Source organism: Hemiscyllium ocellatum, chromosome 12 (assembly GCF_020745735.1).
Source record: "Hemiscyllium ocellatum isolate sHemOce1 chromosome 12, sHemOce1.pat.X.cur, whole genome shotgun sequence".
NCBI lineage: Eukaryota > Metazoa > Chordata > Chondrichthyes > Orectolobiformes > Hemiscylliidae > Hemiscyllium > Hemiscyllium ocellatum.
In genome coordinates, this window is record NC_083412.1 from 43072452 (window position 1) to 43094493 (window position 22042).

Consider the following 22042-nt stretch of genomic DNA (forward strand, 5'->3'; position numbering starts at 1 on the left):
GGGGTCAATTCAGAACAGAAATGCAGAAACATTTCTTCAGCTAGAGAGTAGTGGGCCTCTGGAATTCATTGCCGCAGAGTATAGTGGAGGCCGGGACGCTAAATGCCTTCAAGGCAGAGATTGATTAATTTTTGATGTCACAAGGAATTAAGGGCTACGGGGAGAATGCTGGGAAGTGGAGTTGAAATGCCCATCAGCCATGATTGAATGGCGGAGTGGACTCGATGGGCCGAATGGCCTTACTTCCATTCCTATGTCTTATGGTCTTATGGTCTTATGTTAGGAGATTACAGGGTGACCTGGACAGGTTAGGTGAGTGGTCAGATGCATGGCAGATGCAGTTTAATGTGGATAAATGTATGGTTATCCACTTTGGTGGCAAGAACAGGAAGGCAGATTACTACCTAAATGGAATCAAGTTAGGTAAAGGGGCAGCACAACAAGATGTAGGTGTTCTTGTACATCAGTCAATGAAAGCAAGCATGCAGGTACAGCAGGTAGTGAAGAAGGCTAATAGCATGCTGGCCTTCATAACAAGAGGAATTGAGTATAGAAGCAAAGAGGTCCTTCTGCAGGTGTATAGGGCCCTGGTGAGACCGCACCTGGAATATTGTACGCTGTTTTGGTCTCCAAATTTGAGGAAAGACATTCTGGCTATTGAGGGAGTGCAGCGTAGGTTCACAAGGTCAATTCCCGGAATGGTGAGACTATCTTACGTTGAAAGATTGGAGCGACTGGGCTTGTATTCCCTTGAGTTTAGAAGGCTGAGAGGGAATCTGATTGAGACCTATAAGATTATTAAAGGATTGGACACTCTGGAGCCAGGAAGCATGTTTCCGCTGATTGGTAAGTCCCGAACCAGAGGACAGCGTTAAAAAATAAGGGGTAGGCTACTTAGAACAGAGTTGAGGAGAAACTCTGGAATGCTCTGCCTCAGAAGGCTGTGGAGGCCAAGTCTCTGGATACTTTCAAGAAAGAATTGGATAGAGCTCTTAAGGATAGTGGAATCAAGGGTTATGGGGATAAGGCAGAAGCAGGATACTGATTGAGGATGATCAGCCATGATCATAATGAATGGTGGTGCTGGCTCGAAGGGCAGAATGACCTACTCCTGCATCTATTGTCTATTGTCTATTATTTGAAATTCGAGAACTCAATGTTGAATCCTCTGGGCTGTAGGCTGCCCAGGCAGAAGATGAGGTGATGTTCCTCCAATTTACGGTTTGCTTCGTTATGGCAATGGAGGAGACCAAGGATAGTAATGTTGGAAAGGGAGTGGGATGGGGAATTAAAATGGACAGTGACTGGGAAGTCTGGTCGGCCCTTACGGACCCAGTTGAGATGCTCGGTGAACCATTCCTTAAGTTTAGGTTTGGTCTCCCCGATGTAGAGAAGACCACATTGGGAGCACCTGATGCAGTAAACTAGGTTGAAGGAGAGGCAGGTGAATGTCTGTCTCACCAGGAAGGACTGTTTGGGGCCCTGGATGGGTGTGAGAGGGGTGGTGTATTAGCCAGTTTTGCATCTTTTCCAGTTGCAGGGGAAGGCACCTATGGATTCGGGTAGGGTTGATGGGGAAAGTGGTGCAAACCAAGGACTGTCAAAGGGAATGGTTCTTGCAGAAGGCAGAGAGGGATGAGAAGGGGAAGATGTTCTTGGTGGTGGGGTCTAGTTGGAGTTGGCAGAAGTGCTTAAGAATGATGCATTGGATTCAGAGACTGATGGAGTGGTAGGTGAGGACAAGGGGGACCCTGTTGGTTTAGCATCCTTTGCCAGTCAGCAGAAAGATCCCATTCTACTACCCTATTCACCAATAATGCTTCACCAATCCCTGTTGATAAAACTGACAATGAGCACATAGCTTCTTATTCTCACTAAGTCCTTAGTAATAACAGTGGCACTCTGAATTGTGCAGGGTAGTTCACACTTTGAAGTGGCGTACAGCTTAGGTTGAAATATATTGCCAGTGGCGTGCATGTGACAAAGTCCTGGCAGCAATGACAGCTTCCATCTCTCCTGTTGCATTCCATGACACAGGTGTTGATGAGGAGAAAGTGAGGACTGCAGATGCTGGAGATCAGAGCTGAAAATGTGTTGCTGGAAAAGCGCAGCAGGTCAGGCAGCATCCAAGGAGCAGGAGAATCGATGTTTCGGGCATGAGCCCTTCTTCAGGAAGAAGGGCTCATGCCCGAAACGTCGATTCTCCTGCTCTTTGGATGCTGCCTGACCTGCTTCGCTTTTCCAGCAACACATTTTCAGCACAGATGTTGATGAGACTATTTGCATAATTAATAAGCTGAACAGCAGGAAATTGCATAAGAAAAATCCCCTTAGGTGTTGGCAAACCACTCATCTCAGCTCAAGTAAGTACCTATAACATGCACAGTCCAACCTTACCTGATAAAGAGTGAATTTTGGAATTATCTTCTGATTTTTTAGTTCACCTTTAACTTTGTTAAAAACAATTCCAATAGGCCACAGTGCAACTATTGTGGACACACCAAGGGAAGAGTTAATCCATATTGCAGGTCCACTAGCAGAAAGCTGTAAAATAAGAAATTATAAATTGTTATCTTCACTGAAAACACGTTCACCTATTGTTAATTCGATATCACGCGTTCTTTGGTGTCTTTTGCTGTATATAATCAATCTTATGTAGTAACAGCTAAACTCCTCTTTGTACCTAACTGTTGGTGCTGCAGTTGAGATTTGAAACCCAAATATGGACCACAAATGTGAATAAATATAGCTAATCGTTAATGTAATGTGACACAGCATGAAGAAGTGAAGAGTTAGAGTTCTTAGCCAGTCTTCCTTCAGTACATTTCTCTCTTCACAGCTTTCTCTACAGCCATTCATCATTTTCATTGAAAAGTACACTGCAACAACCACTGAAAAATTATGGTGTGCATTTTTAGACTGGATTAGCCTTATTTTAGAAAGCCTTTTTTTAAAATACAAGGATCATTTAGTTACCTCAAGAAGAAGCAAAATTTTTCACATGTAAGATTTACCAACTGATCACCAACACTTTATTTAACTTATTTCTTCCCAACTTGACACTATTTTGTCTCCCTTCATCCAAGTCTCTTTCCACTTCAATGCGTGAGTCTTCTGATGCCTTATACTGTTTCCATAATTTCCAGTGTCCTGGCCTTAGCCGCCTCCTGTTTGCCATGAGAGTATGATCCCTCGACATGTCCACCCCCATCAGGATGATTGAAGGCTCACTGCTTCTTTCTTGAAAGGAGCCCTGTATTGTCCCACCCATTACCATCCTTCTCCTCTGGCTGAGCTCATTTTCACTTCGAACAATCTCTCCAAATCAAAGATGTAGCTATAGGTATCCACATGTGTCTCAGTTATGCTTGTCTCTTTTGGGGTATGAGGTAGGAGTAGGCCTATTGGATCCCTCCCCACACTACATTTTTTGATAAATCAATGATTTCTTCAATATTGCTTCTTCTCTTCTCTGTAATTGGAAAACTGATCAGTTTGCATTTAGTTTTTATCCTTCTCTCATATTCATCTGATCCACCTTTGAATCTTTCCTTCCCTATCTTGACTTTGAATTCCATTTCTGAGGATAAGCAATGCATCAATATCCACTATAAAACTACAAACTCTCACAGGTATCTTGTCTACACTTCCTCACTCTCTGCTTCTTTGGGGATGGCTAACAAAGCAATGGATAACACTTTGAATGATAGGACCTAGGAAAGGATTGAAGATAAGAGGGATATCTATCCATAGATCACTGAAGGTAGTGAGGCAGTTAGATAAAGTGATTATGAAGACATATGGGAAACTTGCCTTCATCAGCCAAAACACAATATAAGAGCAGGGAGGTTATGCTGAACTGCGTAAAATGCTGGTTAGGCCACAACTGGAGTACTGTATGCAGTTCTGATCACCATATAATGGGAACAATGTACTTGCATTAGAGACGTGCAGAGGAAATTTACCAGGATTCTACTTGAAAAGCCGGTTTAAGCTATGAAAAAAGATTGGAAGGCTAGAATTGTTTTCCTTGGAATAGTAAAGTTTAAGAGGGTATTTGATAGTGATGTATAAAATTATGACAGCCATGGATAGGGTGGGTAGGAAGGCATATTTTGTGAGTAGAAGCTCAATAGCCAGATGCATAGATTTAACACAAGAGATGGAGGGCTAAGAGCAGAGTTAAGGGCAATCATTTTCATCTGGAGAGTCTGAAACTCACTGCCTGAAAGAGTGGTTAAGTCTAAAACTCTCATAATAATTCAGCAGTATTTTGATATTCACTTGCAATGCCCTAGCCTCCAAGGCTAAGGGCCAAGAGCTGGGAAATTGGATTAGTGTAAACAGATGTTTGTGGACCAATGCGAACACCTCAGGCTGAATAGTCTCCCTCTATACTGTAAGCATTTATGAGACAGGGAAAAAGCAACATACATCATCCAGACTAAATGTCCCATTCACCCAAAGAACTAATGTGAAGATCATTAGGACTGGCCGTAAGAAAGCAAGTTGAAATGTTCCCAATTTCAATAAGAACATCAAGCGCCTGAAAGAACAGAAACAAATATTAGCATTTTAGACAACAGCTTAAAAATGGTAAATATAGATACTTTGTTCACTTTTAACATATTTAACCTAACAAAGTAACACTTTGTGAAGGGCAACGACAGGCTTTTGTTGTTGTATTAAGTTTAGATACTCTGAGTTAAATTAATTACTGTAAGTTTGCAAACACTGTCAGGATAGAGGATAACATATACGTATTATTTATGTTAAATATATGCACTGATACAATTGTTACAATCACTTGTGTTAAATTACCAATGATTAATCAAAATCTTTTGTTATTATTAATTAATCCAATCCTGAAACTCTACAACATTCTTTGAAGTGAGAGAGAGTGCCAACAAAAGTTATGTGAAAGTGTCAAAAAAAACAAACAATCCTAAATAGCTACTGTGAAGCAGGGATTTGAATCAAGCAATTGTCCCTTGGGAAAATTAAGGTCATAGTTCACCAAGGTAGACTGTATCAGAAGATCATCTACAGCTTAATAGAAACAGAAATATAGAACATAGGCGCAGGAGAAAGCCATTAGGCCCTTCAAGCCTGCACCACTATTCAATATGATCAATGCTGACCATGCAATCTCAGTATTCCTTTCCCAATTTCTCTCCATACCCGTTGATCCCTTTATCGACAAGGGTCATATCCAGCTCCCACTTGAATATATCGAATGAACTAAGCCCCAACAGCTTCCTCTGGGAGAGAATTTCACAGGTTCACAACTCTCTGCGTGAAGAAATTCTTCTTCATCTCTGTCCTGAATGGCCTACCCCTTATTCTTAGACTGTGAGCCCTACTTCTGGACTTCCCCAACACTGGGAACATTCTTCCTGCAACTAGCATGTCCAGATCCATCAGAATTTCATATGTTTCTATGAGAGCCCCCCCATCATTCTTCTAAATTCCAGCAAGTACAAGCCCACTCAATCGAGTCATTCTTCACATTGTCAGTCCTGCCATCTGGTGAACCTTTGCTGGACTCCCTCAATAGTATTGAATATCCTTCCACAGACTAGGAAACCAAACTGCACACAATGGTCAAGGCGTGGTCTCACCAAAACCCTATATAACTGCAGTAAGACCAACCCTACTCCTAAACTCAAATCCTCTCACTCTGAAGGCCAGCATGCCATTACCTTTCTTCACCACCTGCTGCACCTACATGCCAACCTTCAGCAAGTGTTCCACCATGACACCCAGGTCTTTTTGCATCTCACCTTTTCTTAAATTGCCACCATTCAGATAATAATCTGCCTTCTCGTTTTTGCGACCAAAGTGGACAATCTCACATTTATCCACATTATATTGCATTTGCCAAGTATTTGTCCACTCAACAAGTCTGTCCAAGTAACCCTGCAGCCTCTTAGCATCATCCTCACAGCATACACTGCCAGCCAGCTCAGTGTCATCTACAAATTTGGAGATATTGCTTTCAGTTCTTTCGTGCAAATCATTAATGTATATTGTGTACAGCTGAGGTCCCAACACTGAATTCTACAGCACCTCACTTGTCACTACCTGCCACTGTGAAAAGAATCCATTTATTCCAACTCTCCACTTCCTGTCTGCCAACCAGTTCTCTATCCCATCGATACATTATCTCTGATATCATGAGCTTTAATGTTCATTACTAATCCTTTGTGTGGGACCTTGTCAAAAGCCTGTTAAGATACACAACATTCAATGATTCACCCTTGTCCACTCTTACTGGTCACATACTCAAAAAATCCAGAAGATTTGTCAAGCATGATTGATTTAGGCAAAAATTGTAGGTCATGATATATTGTACATGAGCATATTTCGGATTAGTGTGCAGGCACAATTGCCCACAATTGACTTAGCAAATCCATGCTGACTAGGACCAATTCTATCACTGCTTTCCAAATGCTCGGTTATTACATCATTAATGATTTCCCCATCACCAATGTCAGGTTAACTGGACAATAATTCCCTGTTTTCCCTCCTCCACCATTTTTAAAGAGTGGGGTTATATTACCAACTTCCAGCCCACTGGAACTCTTGCCGAGTCTACAGAATGCTGGAAAATGATCACTAGTGCATCTGCTATTTCTAGGGTCACTTCCATAAAAACTCTGGGTGAGGAACATCAGGCCCTGGGACCTAAGGGTTTTAATTCCATCAATTTCCCCAATACCATTTCCTGACTAATAAAGATTTCCTTCAGTGGTTCCTACATGCTTCACCCTCTATTCCCCCAGCATGTGCTCAAGGTCATTTGTGTCCTCCTTCACTGCATTGTTAATGCTTGAATGCACAATCTCCCATTACATGGCTTATAGATACAGTGTGGCCAAGAGCTAAGATTTTCAAGCCAGGCATTTTTAAAAATCTTTTCACTGACAAACTAGTGGCAATTTGTTCTGAAGCTTTAACATCTGAATTAAATAAAACAAAATGCCTGTAAGATATTGCTCTTCATTCATATTCCATGATTTCACCTGGGACATCACAATATATGACTATGATGGCTGGACCAATTGTTGCTGTGATGTTCTCCTTGCAACACTTACCACTAATTCTCATTACCTGTGCTCATATGTGAAAAAAATGCGAATACTCTGAACTGAATTCAATATAAGCAACTGTTTCAATAAAAAAACTGGGAATAGGCATAAAATTGAACAATTTTTAGAAAGTGAAATATTGTCTAAAAATATCCAGAAAATTACTGAAAAATATACACAATTGTCTGTCTCTGCATAAGTTTATTGTCAATTTTATTAAATATCTAGTTCCAGTGGGGGAGCTGGTTAACACAGTTGGCTCACATATGATTCAGATCAAGGTCAATAGCCAGGGTTCAATTCTCATTTTATTTGAGGTAGACTTGTATCCTCAGCCTGCCTCTGAAAGTGATTTGGAGACGCTGGTATTGGACTGGGGTGTACAAAGTTAAAAATCACACAACACAGGTTATAGTCCAACAGGTTTAGTTGGAAGCACTAGCTTTCGGAATGCCACTCCTTCATCAGGTGGTTGATGATCACCTGAAGGAGTGGCGCTCTGAAAGCTAGTGCTTCCAATTAAACCTGTTGGACTATAACCTGGTGTTGTGTGATTTTTAACCTTGTAAACCACTGATGGAATCTGCAAAGGAAGCAGTTCAGGATGAAGCAACAGCAGACAATGAGTGAAGGACTTGCCTTCAAGCAGAACACACATGATATATCCAGTACAAACATTTTCAGAATAGAACTCTATCCCACTGTGAAATATATTATAAACTAGAAGAGTAAAGATTGTATTCATTAAGCTATAAAATCTTCACAAAAACGTTTCACTGCATCTGATCCGGGCAGTGGGGTTGAATGGGGGTGGGTGGTAGCGAATGGGGTGGGAGGACAGGGAAGGGGTGATAAATAAGGGAAGTGTGAATAGGAGAAAGGGAGATAGGTGAGAGGACAGTTCTCACTCTTCCTGGCCCCTGGTCCTCATTCCCTGCCTGCCCTCACTGAACAGCTCCTGGCTCCCATATCGCACCCTGACTCTCTCCCCTACCTCCTAATGAACCCTCTTTTCAATATCGTGATTCTGGGTCTTTGCAGATGGTGTCATCAAAATCGTTGGTCATGACATATTGTGCGTGAGCATATTTCCGGACTAGCCCCATGCACAATTGCCCACAGTTGTGGATGTTAACAGATACGCAGGGTGGCACAGTGGTTAGCACTGCTGCCTCACAGCGTCAGAGACCCGGGTTCAATTCCTGCCTCAGGTGACTGTGTGGAGTTTGCACATTCTCCCTGTGTTTGCTCTGGTTTCCTCCCACAGTCCAAAGAGTTGCAGGTCAGATGAATTGGCTATGCTAAATTGCCCGTAGTGTTAAGTGAAGGGGTAAATGTAGGGGTATGGGTGGGTTGTGCTTCGGCAGGTTAGTGTGGACTTGTTGGGCCGAAGGGCCTGTTTCCATACTGTAAGTAATCTAATCTAAAAAAAAACTTCTGCCTCCAAATAAAATGGTGATGGTATTTTCACCAGCTCTCCAATTGGTAGGGGAGACTTCCATCACCTACATTAAATACTGCCCTGTTTCTGAATCAATATAGAATCATAGTAAATAAGGCCAAATGGCCTATTCCTGCTCTTTCAAGCCCTGCTCCATCATTCAATCTGATCATGGTTGATCATCTAACTCAGTATCCATTCCCTGACTTCTGTTCATACTCTTTGATCCCTCCAGCCTTACGAACTATAACTGACAATACGTGTAGTTTTTCTATAACGTGATGATTGCATTCTTGTGCAGCCCTGCATTACAGAAAAATCACACTTTAGAAATAGCACTTGGTGTTGGCGATGTAATCACATTACAGTCAATGCACATTTTAAAAGTTTGTGCTTTAGGAACAGTATCCCCAATTCGTCAATCGTATTGCAGCGGATGTGTTAACAAAACATGCATGATAGCAGAATGAGCTGTAGTTCCACAAAATGTTTTTCTCAACCAAATCTATAGCTCACCTTGAAATCTTTGCAAAAGGCAAACAAAGACAACAGCAACAACAGGGTCCTGTACTAATCTTGACAGGTGTATTCTGAAATCGTTTCAAGAATAGCTCATCACCTCCAAATTCTTCTATCATCATTCGCTGGAATTTATGGATGACAATTGCAAAATACCTGGAGAAGTAATGATAAAGTAGTTAAAGACATTTATCTGACAAAATACAGTTCAATTAAATGATTTAGTATCATTCCTAGATATATAATACTGAATGTTTTAGAATTTTTCACCATGAACTTCCTTGGTACTGACAGCATTTTGCTTGATGTTCATGCTGTTCTCTGAATGAAATCAATAAGGATGGTACGACATTTGTCTTATGTTTCAAAACATCTAGTTGAAGGAAGCTTGGAAACGGACAATTTTTGAAGTTCTATTCCACTCATGAAAGGGTGCATTAGATTATAAGTACTTTGGGAGGACTGTACCTTATAATTGCAGAGTGTGTTTCTAGCACTAATACAAATTAAGAATAGAAATTAGTCACACCTCACCAAAACTCCCTTATCAAAACAAGTTAGAGCTATATTGCCAAAAACAACACAGGTATACACATGGTGGATATCCACAAAGTGTAGGTGTAGATTTGCTCCCATGTTTTCTGACCACTATTGGTTTGTGAATCTCATCAATTTAATTATTATAATGTCACAAAGCTAGTCCTTTTTTTTCCTAAAAGCTGTTACTTGGTCATTTTCACGGTACACTTACCGAAACAAATTGCAAAGTTAGGTCTAGGGCTGCCAACTTAAGAATATTTTGAGTAGTCTGGCCTAGTCCATAATAATAACATTTATTTATTCTTCATATAATTATATTTTACTTATTATACACATATTTGCAACTGACCCAGTGCAGTTGTAGCATATATCTGGGAACAGGTTGCCTGCTTAATTGGCAAAGATCCAGGAAAAGAAAATGATTTGAAATTATAAGTATTTTGTGATAAGTACTAGAGAATTAAGCTAATCTTGTCACTTGAGGGATTACTCTGATTTGGCATTCCACATGATGACTTAATTCAGTGAATCAGGTTTATAAACTTTAGACCCCCATCTCTAAACCACAGTTTCTGTGAGCATGGTTCTCACTCATAGCATAAGATTGTGAGATTACCCATTTCAGATTAAAGATAACTGTCATCAAATTATTCTTGACTCTGTTATTAACTAAGGAGCAGGAGAATCGACGTTTCGGGCATGAGCCCTTCTTCAGGAATGAGGAGAGTGTGCCAAGCAGGCTAAGATAAAAGGAATGGAGGAGGGACGTGGGGGAGGGGTGTTGGGAATGCGATAGGTGGAAGGAGGTTAAGGTGAGGGTGGTAGGCTGGAGTGAGGGTGGGGGCGGAGAGGTCAGGCAGAAGATTGAAGGTTAGGAAGGTGGTGCTGAGTTCGAGGGTTGGGACTGAGACAAGGTGTGGGGAGGGGAAATGAGGAAACTGGAGAAATCTGAGTTCATCCCTTGTGGTTGGAGGGTTCCTGGGCGGAAGATGAGGCGCTCTTCCTCCAGCCGTCGTGTTGCTATGGTCTGGCAATGGAGGAGTCCAAGGACCTGCATGTCCTTGGTGGAGTGGGAGGGGGAGTTGAAGTGTTGAGCCACGGGGTGATTAGGTTGGTTGGTCCGGGTGTCCCAGAGGTGTTCTCTGAAACGTTCCGCAAGTAGGCAGCCTGTCTCCCCAATATAGAGGAGGCCACATCGGGTGCAGTGGATGCAGTAAATGATGTGTGTGGAGGTGCAGGTGAATTTGTGGCGGATATGGAAGGATCCCTTGGGGCCTTGGAGGGAAGAAAGGAGGGAGGTGTGGGCGCAAGTTTTGCATTTCTTGCGGTTGCAGGGGAAGGTGCCGGGAGTGGAGGTTGGGTTGGTGGGGGGTGTGGACCTGACAAGGGAGTCACGGAGGGAGTGGTCTTTTCGGAACCTGATAGGGGAGGGGAGGGAAATATATCCCTGGTGGTGGGGTCCGTTTGGAGGTGGCGGAAATGACGACGGATGATGTGATGTATATAGAGGTTGGTGGGGTGGTAGGTGAGGACCAGTGGGGTTCTGTCCTGGTGGCGATTGGATGGGCAGGGCTCAAGGACGGAGGAGCAGAAAGTGGAGGAGATGCGTGGGGAGCATCGTCAATCACGTCTGGGGGGAAATTGCAGTCTTTGAAGAAGGAGGCCATCTGGGTTGTTCGGTATTGGAACTGGTCCTCCTGGTAGTTTTTTTTTGTTTTGTATTTTTGATATCGTTGGCTTTCCTTTACTTAAGGGTGATATCTAATGTGTCTTTACCATGGCTCTTCAGGTAACTGAACAGGCCACTTCTCGACCCACAGAGTTTCGACTCTGTGCACTCCAGATTTTGAGATTTGCTACCTTATCTTTTCTTTTGGTTCCCACTCTGCCTCACCACCAAAGCATTTGCACTCAAAGCGTGATGAAGCAAGATGGACAAGTTGTCACCATTTTGAAGGATGAGTAGTAAGCTCCTCTCATAAATTAACATCAATGCTGCTGCACTCCAAGGAGAGTGTCAGAGTATCTTTGAAGTGTCTGTTTTTACCTTCCCTGGAACATGAACCATTTCAGAATTGAGAAAACAAGGCCAGGCAGAGAATACACTTTGGGCCATCTGGACCTACTGTGCAGTCCACAATTGTCCTAGTTCATTTTGCATAAGTTTTGCCTGAATGTTTGTAGAACTGACTCACAAAAAGCAGTATGTTTGATAGCCCTCCCACTGAATCTGGAGAATGCAGCTAATGCATTGCTGGGAGGATTTCAATCGCATTTTTGTGTTGCTGGAACACTGTCCGGTTCTTATTGAAACACATGGTGTGTTACTTTAAAACTCACATCAGAGATATGGAAACAGATGTTAGACTCTTCCATCTCCAACGGCCACAAAAAACAATTTATTTTTGTATATAAAAATGAGAGATTCAGTTGAAAGGATCTGGATTTCTTGGTCTAGACAGTAAGTGCTTTTAAGGCATTTCTACTTCCCAGAATTTAATGAAAACTATTAAAATATAATACGACCTGGGTGTAATAGTAAACATCAAAAGGAATACTTACACTGCTGTCGTCAAATCTGTGATCATTGATGCTAGAGGAATCCACATCCCTACACAGGATGTAGATGCAATCACCTGAAACAAAAATATAAAACCTTTTTTTTAATACATCAAGTCCTGCTTAACATTGTCTTAACATTGATTTACTTTAACAAAATTATTAAAGTAACCTCAACATATCCATTCCATCACTGAGTTTTTTTTATTCAGTCATAGGATGTGGGTTTCGCTGGCTGGACAGCTTTTATTGCCTGTCCCTAATTGCCCTTGAGTAGGTGGGAGCAACTGCATCTTGAACTGCTGCAGTCTGTGTGCTGTAGGTAGACCCACAATGCCTTTAGGGAGGGAATTCCAGGACTTTGATCCAAGATTTAACTTTGTTCGCCACTTCCTGTTCTATGGCCTACAATGCACCCATTATCCTATTTTCTAGTGCTTCCACTCCAGCCCTTGGTCTTGAGGTTTATTTTCCTCTTGGGTTCCAATTTCTATTTGTACTTTTGAAATCCTCGGTGTATGTTGCAGCCACTGGACACTTCAATTGCTCATCCCTGGCCATTCTGTGTTTCCTTTCATTTTTCCTGCCATTGCATGGACCTTAGTGTAAAGTAGCAGATTTCAGAACTGCAAGTCAATGTGTCACACACTGACCCGAAGAAAGAATGTGCAGCTTAGAGGGACATTCCAACATGTCTCTAGGTTTTTACCTTAAACAGCCCATGTTCCTACTCTGGTTCCCACATCTACCCTGCCCCAGTCCCTCTTCTCCTGGCTCTTGTTTTTGCTCTGTCTTCTTATCTCAGACATGGGGTTTCTTCTTTCGCTGCACCCATTCCGAAATCACATGGATGACCTGGGCTCCATCTGGTGGCAGAAGTTGGTGTGTGCCAGTAGACCTGGGTCTTCACTTGCTACCCGCACCAACTAATCTTTGCCATTAGGTGGAGCCTAATTAATCTAAACGAACTGTACTGTAGATGAGCATTTGAAGTCACAGAGATGTACAACACAGAAACAGATACTTCGGTCGAACTCGTCCACATCTACCAGATATCCTAGATAAAGCTAGTTCTATTTGTCAGTATTTAGCCCATATCTCTCTTAAACCAACATCTTTGTAAGTTTCTGTTAAACATTTTACAATGTATGTTGAGTAGTTTGTGTGTCTTTTATATTTTGTGATGTATCATGTTTTAGAAGTTATTTTAGCTAGGAAAGTGTGGCGCTGCATATTCATGCTTTTATATTTCAACTTGCATATTGATTTCTCCAAATACAAAATGTCCAAAGAAACCTAGCTCTGGCTTTACCATTTATTCCTATGGGAACCCATTATTCACTGAAAGTTGTTTCACTTAAGATCATGATTATCAGATACACAATCAAACATTTACAATGACATTATGTACTTTAAAAGTTAACATTCTTTAATGTTGTGAAAAAGAATTTCTAAATTGTCTGTTGAAAATTAATCCCTGAATTGATATTTGTGGGATGAAAATGTCTAATGGCATATGATGTGCAGTGATTTTAGTTATTTCATTAGGTTTTAGATAACTTATACATTTACTTTAACATTTAGGAATTTAGCTGTTAGTCAGAATATGTTTCTTTTTCTTCGTTATAGCTTCCTTTTATCCAGTTACTTAAAGTGCTACATTGAGCTGTTCTTTGAAGGACATGACAGGAGAAGAGCCCTGAAATTACACCAAATAATTATAAATAATTCAAACAATTAACACATTTTTTTTGTTTTACTTAAAAGACATGCATGGATACATCACTGAAATGTGTGGGGAAAAGAGGGATATCAGATAAAACACAAAATGCTGGCATTCCTTAAAAAATAGCCCTGTAGTTTTTAAGCAGAGTTCCAAACTAAATTATACAATTTATATGGGCAGGTGACTGATCAATTTCAAACCTCTTGGGTGGAATCAAAGAGTTTAATATGTTGAAAGGGAAATTATGAAATCTTATGAAAAATTTAAGGTGATTTCTGAAAAGAAGGGAAACGTATAATTTGTAAGGTTTTGCAAACGTACTTACAGGTGCAGCCCCGCTCACCCACATTATAGTTGTTCGCCTGTTTGTGGCAGGGACTTTTCTTAACAGGTAGATAATTTCCTCAAAATACACAAGATTTGCAATTACAGCCATTAGAGTGAGAACAGTGTATAAGATGATAGCAGGCAAACTTAAATCTGTAGAAATAAATAACATTAGTTATTTAAATGAGCTCTCTCCATTGTCACTTTCACAAACAATTTTACAAATGTATTGATAACATTCATTTGCATTTGTGCTCAAGAAAATATCAATGTCAAGCGGCTGGCTTGGGGTGAGATAGTGATACGGAAACAATCAGAAGGTATGGACAAATGGAAAAAAAGTCAAGAGCTTTCTGAGTGTCCCATGTTCTGTAATGCTGCATTTTGGTGACTCAATTTTTCCAAAGAGAATCCTGCATTTTTCAGGGGGCTGGTTCTTCTAGGGAAGGTGCCACCTGTATAAGAAGGATAGGTTGCACCTAAACTAGAGAGGCACCAATATCCTGACTAGGAGGTTTGATAGTGCCATTTGGGAGAAGTTAAACTAGGTAGAGTGGTGGGAACCGGAGCAGCAAGTCAGTAAGTATAGGGACTGGGAAAGAGCTTGAGACTAAAGACTAAGAAGAAGCACAGTCTGGGAGAGGTTGCTGAGCTCAGGAGAACTAGAGGCTTGGACTACATTTACTTCAATGCAAGAAACATAACATGTAAGATGGATGAATTTAGAGCCTGAATTGATGCATACAATTATGATGTTGGTGCTATCCCAGAGATATGGTTGAAAGAAGTCAAGATTGGCAGCTTAATGCTCCAGAATATTAATATTTTAGATAAGACTGAAATAACTCCAAAGAGGTTGCTATCCCATTACCAAATTACTCTTAATTTACAAATGGAAAATCCTTGACAATGGTCCAGCTCCCTCATCTCCATTCAGGGAACTCATTATGAGGAACACCTGGCTGACCTCTTTATATTCACTATAGAGACAGAGGGAAAGCAAAAAATGGTGGACAGGATGGGGTGGGGTGGGGGTGTGGAGAGATGGTGATGTTGCATATCACGGGGAGCATTAGAGAGCATGTATTGACGGAGGATACCCTGGAGGATCCTGCAACAAGATATTATGGGTAGAGCTCAGGAATAGGAAGAATGCAGTCACAATGCTGGGATTGTATTACAGACCTCCCAGCTGTCAGCAGGAGATAGAGGAAGAAATATGTAGTCAGATTCTGGAAAGATGTTGGAATAACAGTGTTGGTGTAGTGGGTGATTTTAATTTCTCCCTTAGTGCTGGGGGATTGTGTGGGGAGCACTTTGTTAGATGTATTCAGGAGAGCTTTTTGAAACAGTATGTGGATAATCCAACGAAGGAGGGGGCCATACTAGACCTGATATTGGGAACTTAGCTCTGCCAGGTTATCAAAGCTTCAGTGGGGAGCATTGTGGGAATAGTGACCATAATTCCATAAGTTTTCAGATACTTATGAATCAGGACAAGTGTAGAGCTCGGTTGGGGATGTTAAATTGGGAGAAGGCCAACCATAACAGAATTACACAAGTATTGGAGAATGTGGGTTAGGAATGGCTGTTTCAGGATAAAGCCACAACTGACATGTGGGAATCTTTTAAAAACCAGTTGATCAGAGTGCAGGACATGCATGTTCCTGTGAAAATGAAGGACAGGAATAGGAGGATTTGGGAACCTTGGATGACAGGGAAATGTATCAGAGAACAAAGGTCTCAGCAACTAAAAACAGACAAAGTCCTTGAAGAATATAAGGAAAGTAAGAAGGAACTCAAAAGGGGAATTAGGAGGGCTAAATGGGGCTATGAAATGTCCTTGGCCAACAGGGTTAAGGAGAATCCCAAGGCATTTTCACCATATATTGGAGCAAGACAGTAGCTAGGGAAAGAGTAGGCCCACTCAAAGATAAAGGTGAGTAGCTATGTATGGAGCCAGAAAGAATGAGCGAGATCCTTAATAAGTACTTTACATTGGTATTCACCGAAGAGAGGAGCATGAGAGATGTTGAGATTAGGGAAATGTGTGTGAATAGTCTCAGGGAAGTCAACATAACGAAGGAGGGAATATTGGGTGTCTTGAAATACATTAAGCTAGACAAGTCCCCAGGTCCAAATGGGATCTATCCCAGGATTACTGTGGAAGGCAAGAGAGGAAGTAGCTGGGGTCTTAACAGATATCTTTGCATACTGTTTGGCCTCAGATGAGGTTCCAGAGGACTGGAAATGGCCAGTGTGGTTTCTTTGTTTAAGAAGGGAAACAAAGATAATCTGGGTAATTTTAGGCCATTGAGCCTGATGTTAGTGGTTGGGGAGCTGTTGGAAAAGATACTGTGAAACAGGATTTATTTACATTTGGAAAAAAATGGACTTGTTAGGGATAGTTAGCATGAGTTTGGGTGGGGATGGTCGTGTCTCACCAACTTGATTGAGTTTTTTGAGGAGGTGACAAGAATAATTGATGACAGAAGGACAGTGAATGTTGTCTACATGGAATTTAGTAAGGCTTTTAAGAATGTACCTTGTAGCAGGCTGGTAGTGTCTAAGGACAGCCAGCAAGATGGATTCAAAACAGGCTTGGTCATGGAAGACAGAGAGTAACAGCTTTTCACAAGGGAGATCAGTAACTAGTGGTATTTCACAGGGATCAGTGCTGGGACTTCTATTGTCTGCTTTATATATATAAATGATCTGGAAGAAAATCTATGTGGTCTGATTAGTAAGTTTGCAGATGACACCAAAATTGGCAGAAATGCAGGTAATGAGGAGGATTGTCAAAGGATACAGTGAGATATAGACAGATTGCACATTTAGGCAGACAAATACAGGTGGAATTTAATCCAGACAAATGTGAAGTGTTGCATTTTAGAAGATCATATTCAGGTGTGAATTATACAATAAATGGCAGAACCCTGAGGAGCACTGACATACAGAGGGATCTGGGTGTATAGATCCACAGATCCCTGAAATTGACAACTCAGGTGGACAAGGTGGTTAAGAAGGCACATAGCATGCTTGTCTTCATTGGCTGGGCATTGAGTACAAAAGTTGGCAAGTTGTGTTACAGTGGTATAAAACTTCAGTTAGGTCAAATTTGAAATATTATGTGTAGTTTAGCCACCACATTGCCAGAAGGGCATGGATGCATTGGAGAGAGTGCAGAGAAGGTTTACTAGGATATTGCCGGATCTGGAGGGTTTAGGTATGAGAAGAGGTTGGATTAACTAGAAAGATGGAGGCTGTAGGGTGACCTGATAGAAGTCTACAAAATTATGAGAGACATAGATGGGGTGGATAGTCAGAAGCTTTTTCCCAGGGTGGAAAGGTCAACCTCAAGAGGGCACAGGTTCAAGGTCGGAGGGGGGAACATTTAGAGAAGCGCAGGGATAATTTTTCACACAGAGAATAATGGGTGCCTGGAATGGACTGCCAGAACAGGTGGTAGAAGCAGGCATGTTTAAGGCTTATCTTGATATAAATATGAACAGAGGAGTTAAAAACCATTTATGAACAAGTTTGACAACATCCTTCTGATGAGAAGGAGACCAGAATTGCACGCAATATTCCAAAAGTGGCCTAACCAATGTACTGTACAGCTGCAACATGACACCCCAATTCTTATACTCAATACTGTGACCAATAAAGGAAAGCATACCAAATGCCCTCTTCACTATCCTATCTACCTGTGACTCTACTTGTTTGTGATTACAAGATTTTATCACCAAATATTTAGCAAAATAAAACATTTTGAAAACCGAACAATAACAGTCCATACCATAACTACAAAGCAATCATCACTGCACTCATTATATGAGCCTTTTCAGATCAGCTGAATGTTGCGCAATTGCATACATGATTTTCTTCTCCTCCAATGAAAATGAGAAGGGTAGATCCTTCTATTAATTTATTGTTAATGGAAAACATTTCCCGTGATGCTGTGTAATTGCTGGCAACAATTGTGTTGACACAGTATTGCTATTTTCGGGATGTAGTTGAAATATTTTTAATAAAACGTAGCCTGCCAAGAAACCTGCTTAGCATTATTTTGGAAAGCAACCAAAGCAGGGAGCTGATCAGTGATTCCATTATATGTGAGACTCAGAACTGTAGGATTGTATAAAGAAGGACTGTGAATGCATATTGAAACACTTTCTCCCGACCAACTCTTTAAATGGAGATTTTCACTCTTAGTACAATTTGCTTTGTTTATTTTCGAAGCAAATCTTTTCTTCATTTCTTCAGATTTTTTTTCAATAACTTTTTAGTTAAGAAAGCAAACATATGAGCTGCTCCAAAGACTTCAGCAGTTTGTTTCAATGTTAGAAATTTAGGACAACCATTGCTGCAGGCAGCCTTTATTTAACAGTTACTGAAAAGTTACTTATGAACATATTTTTGTTTATTTTACTATGGAGCAAAAACTTTGGCAACAATTGTAAATTTGCATCAATAGTCAGGTGTGATGACCAAGCTGGACTCAAAATTTGCTTTCCTCATGCTTCCCCTCTTAAGGAATAATTAGGAGGACTTGCAGGTCAGTTGCCAAGCTGGTGAAACACATCATGAACACTGCTTTCATGGTCATTGGAGAGTGGGATATGAAAATAATGGCACTGCCCACTAAGTCACAAGGTCCCAGGCCCAAAATGAAGCAAAACAAAATTGTATCGTCCAGCAGGTTGCAGAACAGTCAATACGCCGAACGAAATCATTGACATGTCAGTTCGAAACGTATTTGCTCGTTATATCATTGAAATAGCTGCAAGTTACAATACTGACAGCAGAGAAGTTCAGCACTTGTATAAACTGTAACAGTATATGGTCTGCAAATGCTGTGACCAGCAAATTAAGGAGTTATCCACATCAACAAATCTGAAAAGGACGGAATAGAAAGAGTTGCACATGAACGGGTGAAAACTAGATAAGAGAACGGTATTACTGCTGCAAGACTGGATGGATTTCCGTGTGTCTAATCGAGCAAAGTTCAGTAACAGCTCGATTGCAGCTTCTCACCACATCAGCTCCGACAAGAGTTATCAATTCGGGAGAGCAGAGCAGCAAGTTGGAGCAAAAGGCCGGAAAGTTAGCAGTGACAGGGGCTGGGAGAAGTTGCAGCTCCGCTCCTCAGACCGAGTGCCTCCTGAGGAAGGGAGTGTTCCCTGAGGCTGGGGAGGCACCGGGACTCTGGCCCTTTTCATCCACCTCCCCAACCACCCCCCACCCCAAACTGGAGCTGGGGCTGTCCCCGGACTCTGTTACTCTGCGCGACTGCCCAGGCTCCTTTTCCATTGACCAGTTTGAGTTCAGCTGCTCAGGTTGAGAACTGCAGGATTTGAGCAGCATCTTCACCCTCCCGGTATCGAGTGGCTGATTCACAAAACGCCGCTCCCCACTGAGTAGACCGACAAGGGTTGGACAGAAGCCAACTTGCTTACTTACTCTTTAAAATATCCACGGCCCTGGGTGGGCTGGAGCCGCAATAAATTTCCAGGCTCTGGTTTGCTCCGTCAGACATCTCTCCAAGACACACACACACTCACAGGAACTGTCTGTGAGGAGTCAGCAGTGAGACTGAGAGCAGGCTCAGCACCGCTGTCCAAACAGCACAATGTGGGGCTGTTCCTTTTCTCCATGCACCTTCACCCATTCTCACTCCCACACGTCCTTCAATACATAAACATCAATAATCAAAGCCGTAAAGTAATTGAGAGATTACAAACTATTGAAACTGAAATGTCAACTCCACTTTTACTGGCAGCTCATGGGGAAATAGATGGGTTAGCCGCCATCAAATGATTCCAATGCAATGGCCATTATCTCTTAATTTTCCGATCCACATTACGGGAACAGATTGTTGATACAGTCATAGAGATGGAAATCCATGTGGCTCTGCCTAATAATGTTACAGCATCTGCAGTCATTGTTTTTTAACCTAATAATGTTGCAACTTTATAACCAAAATTCAATGATAAGTGAATGTTTTCTAATTTTTTTTATTCAGTAGCTGACTGGGACAGCATTCATTGAGCATGACCAACTAATTTACGAACATACAAAATGACAACAGAGTGAATGAGAATGAAGTGTAGAGGGCAGAAGGATTAATGCTATGAGAGGACGAGGTAAGTGTGAGCACTTGACTGGATATCACGCATATGTTGCTGAAACTTGCGGGATGAGGGTTTGTGAGGTGTGTATGCAGAAGCAGAGTTAGAGTGAATGATTGCCCCGTAGGTGGGAGGCAGAGGATAGAAAATAGCGCCATTCATCCTTGAGGAGCTAAGGGGATTTTTGGCTTTGCTCTGGTACTGTTTACCATCCTTTTTGTGAGGTCCAGATGGACTGACCTGCACTGCCAATAGCGCTCAGGCTTGATGCCTATGATGTGACTGTCTTGTGATTTTATTCAGCGGTATGTGACATCTTTTCGTGACTCCATCCAGCAATATCAACGCGGGATGTGCTTTATGAAGTGGGGAGCCAATACAAGCTTTTTTAAAAACTGACATCTCTTGTGTTGTAGAAGTGACCACCGCAGGCTGAGGGGAAAGTCATGCCTGCAGACAGCAAGGTCTGCAGATGGTGGAGATCAGAGTTGAGAGTGTGGTGCTGGAAAAGCACAGCAAGTCAGGCAGCATCCGAGGAACAGGAAAATCGACTTTCCGGCCGGAGCTCTTCATCAAAGTCATGCCTTCCAGAATTAGTGTGGTGGCCAACTAACCTTTAATTATGGTGCCAGACCATTCGGACATGGAGGTCCCACCCACCAGTGATTCTGCCACATGATTCGTCCTGTAATTTGCTCAACTTCTCACTTGCATAGCCAGAGAAGCGTGTGATTGGAGGCAGCAACATGCCTCCGTCATCAGCACATTTGATACTATCCAACAAGACTGATGCTATGTTTAATTTCAAAAGGGTATACTCTACTCAATGAGGTGAATAGCCTTCTCCTGTGCTGTAACAGTTCTACCATTCTAAAAAAATTCCTGTAGCTTTTCAGCTCTGTTCAAACGGCTGAAATACTGACAAGTTTCTTTTCTGGATATTGGCTAGCTCAGTTGGCTGGATGGCTTGTTTGAAATTCAGAGTAACACCAACAGTAGGGGTTTAATTCCCACATTGGCTGAGGTTATCATGAAGGACTCACCTTGTCAACTTCTCCCCTCTCCTGAGACATGGTGACTTGAAGTTAAACCACCACCACCAGCCATCTCTCTATTGTGAGAGCAGTCCTTTGATCTAGTAAGACTATGGTGACTTTTTTTTCTGTACAACTTAGGGTTATTTTTGTTTTTAGCATTTTGAAGGACTTCTTCATTTGTTTTATAGATTGTATTTGCAATTTTAAGCATATGTTTTAACATCTATTTTTCAAAGGCCTTTGTTTTCTTCCATAAATCTTTCCTTATGCTCCAGGTTTCTGAGTTTTATTATTGTTAACACATACTTCACCTTTACAAAATCACTACTTCTAACTTCAACAACATACCTACCATCTTGTTTTGTCATTTATTTAAAATAGACAAAGTCTTTCTTCCATTGAATCTGACTAGTCTTGGCAATGTGACCCCACTTATCAGCTTCTAAGGGGAATGACAATACTGATTCTCCTGACTGGGTGCAGACCCAGCTGTATTCACCACTCCCAGTGATGTAACTGAGATGTAATATCTGCAGCTTTTGGAAGAGGGATCTTGCATGTTAAAGGGACAGGAGATGAAAGCTCGTTAACAATTAGGTTGCCATAGGATCTGGGTTTTCCATCCAATCTTCACTGCCACCACTGCACAAACAAAATCCAGTCCTCTTTAT

General features: G+C 41.6%; 1 protein-coding gene across 1 annotated transcript in view; it reads right to left on the reverse strand.

Moving 5' to 3' along the window:
• Positions 1–19742, reverse strand: part of LOC132820920 (organic solute transporter subunit alpha-like) — a 37685-nt gene extending 17943 nt beyond the window's left edge. Inside the window, exons 1-6 of the mRNA XM_060833277.1 lie at positions 19667–19742; positions 14202–14356; positions 12154–12227; positions 9049–9207; positions 4435–4546; positions 2398–2544 (exon numbers count right to left, since the gene is read on the reverse strand). Of these exons, the coding sequence (XP_060689260.1) occupies positions 2398–2544; positions 4435–4546; positions 9049–9207; positions 12154–12227; positions 14202–14356; positions 19667–19742 (723 nt within the window). The remainder of the gene's footprint in view (positions 1–2397; positions 2545–4434; positions 4547–9048; positions 9208–12153; positions 12228–14201; positions 14357–19666) is intronic.
• Between the last annotated feature and the right edge of the window lie 2300 nt (positions 19743–22042).